General features: G+C 39.9%; 1 protein-coding gene across 6 annotated transcripts; it reads left to right on the forward strand.

Annotated features, from left to right (window-relative positions):
- Positions 1 to 670: 670 nt before the first annotated feature.
- Positions 671 to 6730, forward strand: LOC115736372 (uncharacterized protein C630.12). Of its 6 annotated transcripts, none has more exons than XM_048272604.1 (14): positions 671 to 933; positions 1433 to 1492; positions 1582 to 1760; positions 2299 to 2434; positions 2660 to 2756; positions 3075 to 3134; positions 3228 to 3328; positions 3613 to 3647; positions 3728 to 3785; positions 3855 to 3911; positions 5396 to 5472; positions 5616 to 5705; positions 5788 to 6054; positions 6220 to 6730. In XM_048272604.1, the coding sequence occupies exons 1-14, from the start codon at positions 796 to 798 to the stop codon at positions 6461 to 6463; spliced, it is 1599 nt and encodes a 532-aa protein (XP_048128561.1). In that variant the 5' UTR covers positions 671 to 795; the 3' UTR covers positions 6464 to 6730. The 6 variants fall into 6 exon arrangements, with proteins under 6 accessions (XP_048128561.1, XP_048128562.1, XP_048128558.1 ...); XM_048272605.1 differs by having other exon boundaries at positions 672 to 933; positions 3881 to 3911; positions 5548 to 5705; positions 6199 to 6330; XM_048272601.1 differs by having other exon boundaries at positions 673 to 933; positions 3881 to 3911; positions 5548 to 5705.

The raw sequence follows: 6730 nt of genomic DNA on the forward strand, positions 1-6730 counted from the left end.
AGAGAAGGAGAGTGAAGAGATGATGACGGGTCTTCCTTGAAGACTTCAAAACGAGAGGCCAACGATCGGAGCATTACACGCGAACTTGCAGGAAAAAGACGGTGGACCTGACTTTTTCGGGTCATTGTCCACACCGGCGAGCAATCTGACGAGCTGCTGCAATCCAATCCCCGCAGTGGCTCGGCTCGCCCACGATCTTTGCCGGTCGCTGGTAAGCTCGCCTAGCCGCCGGTCCTCCCCGCCTCGATTCATTTTGATCATCACAAGTTGAAAACACACCCTAAGGTAACGGCGAGGTTGGTAAATATTTCGCAGAACACTTGATGCAATGTGTGATAATAAAGCTCCGCTTTTGCTCTGCATAACTTACGGAGATTATTTTTTTTCAAGCGATTATTTATTACTTTAAATTTATTAGGCACTAACTAATTTGCTTACGTACCCGCATAATCACCATAACATACTAGCATTTTAATAATTAACATCGACTAAAACGACTTGCAAAATACTATTGAGATAAAGAGAAAATATTCCAAAACGACATTGAATAAAATATATAAATATTACAAATTTGATTTCACAAATTAAAAATTTTACCATTTCTTGAGATTTCGATTGCATTTAGGCCGCAGCAAATCCCAAAGGAGGCAGGGAGGTCAAAGCTCAGACTCTAATTTCGTGATTGTTGCCATCGAAGGAGGAAGGCAGAATGCCAGAAGCTACCATTTCGAGCTTCAGGTTCCAAACAGCAACGCTCTAGAGAGAGAGAGAGAGAGACAGACAGACAGACAGAAGATGAAGCAGGCGGAGCTGACGGGCTTGCTGTGTGTGGCGTGGGCGATCAGTCTGCTCTACGGCGAGATGTTGGCTTATTGGGTCCCTTCTCTCGGGTCTTGTTCATGGCCTCATCTCAATTCGCCTTCCACGTCCACGGTGCCTCTTCTTCTTTTTCTTCTTCTTCTTCTTCTTCTTCTGCTTCTTCCATTTCCGTTCCTGATGCAAGGCTTCGTATTGTATGTTTCACCAATCGTCGCGCACCCGTTAGTTGCGTCGAGCTCGATATGTCTCAATTACTTGGCTAGGCTGTTGGAATCGCCGAAAGTTTTCTCCTTTTTTTACGGAGGGCAAGTTTAATTTCATAACAGACATCAAATTCAATGCTTTAGTGCCTCGTGCTGGAAGTTGAAAGTACTGCCGTATGAATCTATCCAATTTGTCACTCGAGCAACGAGGGTTGACTATTCGTAAGAAGTATTGACTGTGGGATGGAGGTAAATCTGCAGTTAATGTATTAGATATTGCAGATGCTCAACATGTGTGAATGCCTAGTTGATCGGAACATAGTTGGTTCGGCGAAATACTTGGGTTACCTTTAGGGATTAAGAACGCTCGAATACATAGTGAAAGATTGTCCTGTTTGTGCTAATCTCAGATGGGTAATGTCGGAGATCAGAATAGCTATGTCAAAGTTGCTGTTCTGGCTGATCCACAGGTATTCTTGCATAAGTTGTGTCTCCATTTGTTGCTGCCGGTGTCGGTTCATGTTCCCCTGCATCTCATACTGATTTTGTGTGTTGCCAGCTGATGGATAGAACGTCTCACGGCCTGACGCCTAAATCCTTTGCTTTGGAGATGGCGCAATTCTATACGGATTTGTTTATGCGCAGAGCCTACTTGAGTTCCATTCTGCCTTTCAAACCCGACGTGGTTTTGTTTTTGGGTGATTATTTTGATGGAGGCCCATATTTGTCTGATGAAGAGTAATGCCTGTAGTTTTCTGTATTACTTTTGGAAAAAGTTGTGTGCGCTAATCACCATTCACTATGGAATGCTTGCACTTGTGCACCACTCCAGCATGTTATTTATTTGGCTTATTTCCTTGTCGTGTTTACTTAGACTATCCTACCTTGAATTCTGTTGTAGAAGTATGAAGGTTTACGGAATATTAGAAAAAATCAATTGCTTCATGTATTTACAACTCCGTATATAATATACGACAGAATCACTTGGGAATATGAACATGCTATTTAGGCAAGGGACCTTATATAGAACTGATTCTGGCGATCCACACAGATCTTATCTGTTCATTCCCTTAACATTTAGAGCACAAATCTTGCTGCTGAAGTACATTCAGTTCTGTCCTTTTTTTTTCACCTTTGGAGTAAACTTAATAGAGCTTCCCACTGTGAAATTACAGAATTCTTTCGTGCGGCCTTGTTTTTATTGGATTGATGTAATTTAATTTCCAATTCTGTACTTTTTCTTAAGAAAGGCCATTCACATGTTTTACCCTATTAGATGGGAGGATTCATCGAACCGCTTCAAGCATATCTTTGATCTCAAAACTCAGGATAAGCACACAGAATGTCCAGTCTACTACATTCCTGGAAACCATGATGTTGGTTATGCAAGCCTTCACTCCCATAAGCCAGAGGTATCTCAATAAGTCGCTCTTATGCATTTTTAGTAGTAGCAGTAATAGAGTTCTGAGTGACGTGCATCTCCATGTCTAGTCTGGACGAGAGGCACTTTAATTGGTGTCGTCAGGTTGTAACGGAAAATCAAGGCTATATGTATTGCTTTATATAGGGTTTGTCTATGTATTGCTCTCCCACCACCCCAAAAAAGGTTCGTGCTTTTACTCATTTTCCATTTTCAGGTTCTCAGTTGGTATGAAAGAGAATTTGGGAAGAAAAATCACCGATTCACGGTTGGAAAAGTGGACTTTATTGCTGTAGATGCCCAAACATTAGATGGTACATGAAGATATTTTTTTGTGGTTTTAATTTATATTATGCTTTCTTCCATATGATTGAAAGTTCAAAACTAGTGACCTGAATTAGCATAACTTGCTGTATACAAGTATGTGTCTTCCTTGCATAATCTCAGTTTATATACTTAAGAAATGTCTCTCTTAGACAATTTGTGAAATATGAACTACCTAGCCTCATCTGCATCATAATGCATGCTGTTTTTTTTTTTTTGGTACTTCGCAACGCAACTAAAGCATTCTGGAATGGGTCCATTCCTTTAGATTCATATTATGTTAAGGCAGTGGAGTATCTCATTTGCAGGGCGTCAACGAGAAGGAAAGGCTTCATCATCTTGGGATTTGGTTAAAAATGTCTCCTTGGGTATGTTATTTCCTTCGATGATTAGTGAAATATTTGACAGTTCAACTCCATCCGTTTTGGGAAGAGTTCTCAAGATTATTTGCACTTTCCTAGGTTCACACTCAAATCCGAGGGTTTTATTAACTCATATTCCTTTGTATCGGCGTGACTGGACTTATTGCGGACCCAATCGTAATTCTCCGGTCATCAATCAGGTGAGCATAGCTGATTCTTGTATAGAGGAAATCAATCAAAGTATGTGCAGCATCGGTAGCATAAGTATTGCGTTGTCTCTTTCCATAAAACTTCTAGCTTGGACTATTTACCAGCCTGGTCTTATAAGAGCAATGCCACATCAATGTGGGCATTTTATGGTCAGCCAATGAGCTTTTGATAATTGGGAAGTACGGTCCAGATTTAGTCTTGTGGGTCCATATTTAATGCTATCATGGTGATGGTTCTTGGCACTTGAACTAACATAAATCTCTTTAATTTCCAGAGGATCCGGCGAACTACTGGAAATCAAGAAATAGCGTAAGCCTCTCGGTTAGCTTCTTACAATGCTCAGAATATTCATCACTGAGGAATAATCAGTCTGACAGTTAGTGATACAGGTACCAGAACTACATCACTGAGGAATCATCTAACTACTTGCTGGATTTGGTCAAACCTGTAAGTTGGATTTTGTTTGCTATCTAGATCTGAGATGAGATAATCTTTTGTAACTTGGCCTTCAAATAGTTTTTCTTAATGCATATCTGTGGTAGCACCGGTCTAATTGTGGATGGGACAATTACAAAGGCAAGTTCTAAAACTTGTCACGATAATGCACTTGACTGTTAAAATTTTCATTCATGCATTTAAGTTCTAAAATTTGCAATTCCGATGCACTTCAGTCTTCCCATTAACTCCGTCAGTTTTAAGTTCATGGAAAATGCCACGTGGCTTTCTTTATTATCATGGCAATACTAGGTGACCGTTAACTAAAAATGCCAAGTAGATTTTCTGTCACGAAAAGGTAATGGGGATAACAAAGGACTAAAGTGGACATTGTGGCAAGTTTTAGGATCTAAATGCAGGAAATCAAAATTTAGGATTCAAGTGATTTTGGGTCTCAAGCTGTAATCGTCCGAATTGTGGATTTTTTGGTCTCGTACTTTAGTTCGAAATTGTAACACCTTAAGGTTAAGGGGTTTACCTTTTCAAATTGTCAGGTGTGTGAAGGAGCTATAATTCTATTTTCTTTTCTGGTGGACGCACGGGGCGTAGGGATGTTCAATGTACTTGACTAAAGGGTTTAATTGGTTTTTGTTTATATATGCATGTAGCACGAACACCAAGTAATAAGTCGTTATAGAAAGTAAAATAAGTAGAAATGTTTTGTACTTCAGGTCCCAATTCTGCCTGGAACCTTTTTTGTCTAATAAAATACCAACTTTTGCTCTAGTCCCAAAACTGCCCACGTGTCCAAAATTGCCACTGGTGTCTTCAAGATTATCAACATCAGGTTCATTATCGGAACCTGCGTCTCCATCATCGCCTTCACCTAATTAATGGAACAACGGCAGCCTCCGAATGTCGATAATAGTGAAAAAACCAGTGGCGATTTTGGGATGCGTGGGCAGTTTTGGAACTCGAGTGAATGTTGAGGATATTTTTTTAGAAAAAATAAAGTTCCAGGCAGAATTGGGATTGGACCTCAAGTTGGGTTTTTTAAGGGTATTAACCCCCTGAAATAATTGTAGTTAGTGATGTATTTTAGTTTTTTCATGAAGTCTCGTCTGTTCAAAAGACGCCAAAGTTAATTATTATACAATATTTCACTTAAAATGAAAGAAAGATATGTCAGAGGTTGTCTTACTTCTGGAAATTATAAATGTACTTAGATATGTATTTCCTATCGAATCAGTGATGCGATAAAGTAATCTTGTAAATATGCATATAAAAGAAAAAGGAAACAGTAAAGTAACTCAAGAAAAATGAAAAAGGAAAAGACATAGACATTTAAGGTAAATGGCTTGAGCTTAGCGAGCAGTCTCGTGAGGGTTATGTTTTCTTGGGGAGGGGGTGAGTCCTACAGCCCAAACCCAAAAAAGCTTTAGTTAATTCGTTTCTTTGGCTTATTACGATGAGTTGTGCATGATCTCGGTGACTTACAGCAGTAATTCATTTAGGGTTTTTTTATTCTTAGATGAAAGGTCATGTTAATATGTAGGCTATAGCTTGTAAAATAGAGTGGAGCTATTTATACTTGGTAACAAACTCACATGTAGTATTTTTGTAGGTGCTTGTTCTATCAGGCCATGATCATGACCAATGCATGGTGGTACATAAAGCCAAGTTTGGGAATGTTGTGGAGGTAAGCCCATGGTATTTGGTTGGAACTACCCATTTGGCATCTAGCGTATAACATCTGATGGACAGCGGCATTCAGCACACTGTAGGAACTGTGAGTTGGCAGCAGGGGAACTTACATCCATCTTTCATGCTGTTGTCTGTTACTAATGTGACAATGTCGACTGCGTCCGATCCACAAGCAGCAGTTTTAACTCAACTCTGCTTTCTTCCTATGCAGACTCACATTTACATCTGGTAATTATCTTATCTCACCGTGACAATGTGATTTCCAGTTGCGCTTTCTAATTCTCATTCTGAGAGTTGTGGATGTTGTCAGGTACCTTTTGCTGTTTGTTGCAACTCTTCTTGCTCTCCTCTTCTGGCCAACTAGTAGCAAGAGCTTTTGGCATCAGATTTGTGGGAATATTGGCCATTGCGTACATCTCATAAGGTCTAATCTGTCTGGTGGAGCAACGAAAGAGAAAAATGAAGATGAAAACTTCGTTTATGAAGAGATTTGGGATGCGGAAGGAACAATGCACCTTATCAAGAAAAGCTTGGATGGCCCTACTATGCGTTCAAGTGACAAAGGTCCAGTAGTAAGGTGATTAAGAACAAACATAATCATACTTACATTCTTTCATGATGTCTTGCGCAAACTTCAACTTTTCACATTCACATAATTTCTCCTATTGTGCCAAGCTTTCCTTAATCTTTCCTTCTATAGATGCTGAGATAAGTCTAACTGGTTTTTGTGTTCACTTTGAAGCAGGGGTAGTGCTGTCATACGACCAACAGCAAAAATGCATAATCAGGACGTCGAGGTGTCTATGAATGTAGATACAAATAGCGATGCTAGCTCTAGTGTGAAGCTAGCGCTTAAAACAAACAAATCTAGAACTAAGATCATTGTCCAGAGACTGGTCCGTACTCTATGGATGCTCACCATTATCGCGGCAGTAAATGTTACTTTATACATGATGTTACTCTTTAAGGATTGGAATGATATGTGATGTTCGGAAATCGAAGAGTTGACTCTCCATGATGCTGCTGTTGCTACTGCCGCGCAGGACTGGACTTTCCAGATAAAAGAAAATGAGCTTCCTCTTCCGTTCCATGGGATCATAGAATCTGACTTCATAAGATGTCTCGTTTTTTGCCTTGGGAAGTCTCTTGTATGGCCACTGGACTGCTCTGGAATTTGCATCCTTGTGTACACGTTTGTATGTATTTTCACCTCAATCACTTATACATGCTACTGGAGTGGACACGTATGGTGC

Source organism: Rhodamnia argentea, chromosome 11, assembly GCF_020921035.1.
Source record: "Rhodamnia argentea isolate NSW1041297 chromosome 11, ASM2092103v1, whole genome shotgun sequence".
Taxonomy (NCBI): domain Eukaryota; kingdom Viridiplantae; phylum Streptophyta; class Magnoliopsida; order Myrtales; family Myrtaceae; genus Rhodamnia; species Rhodamnia argentea.

Excerpts from the sequence above, each read along its gene's own strand:
- LOC115736372 (XM_048272601.1), top strand. The coding sequence starts at position 796 with ATGAAGCAGGCGGAGCTGACGGGCTTGCTGTGTGTGGCGTGGGCGATC. Across the intron at positions 2,435-2,659 it reads TTCACTCCCATAAGCCAGAG|GTTCTCAGTTGGTATGAAAG; the intron begins GTATCTCAATAA and ends TTCCATTTTCAG. Across the intron at positions 5,473-5,547 it reads AGTTTGGGAATGTTGTGGAG|CACACTGTAGGAACTGTGAG; the intron begins GTAAGCCCATGG and ends AGCGGCATTCAG.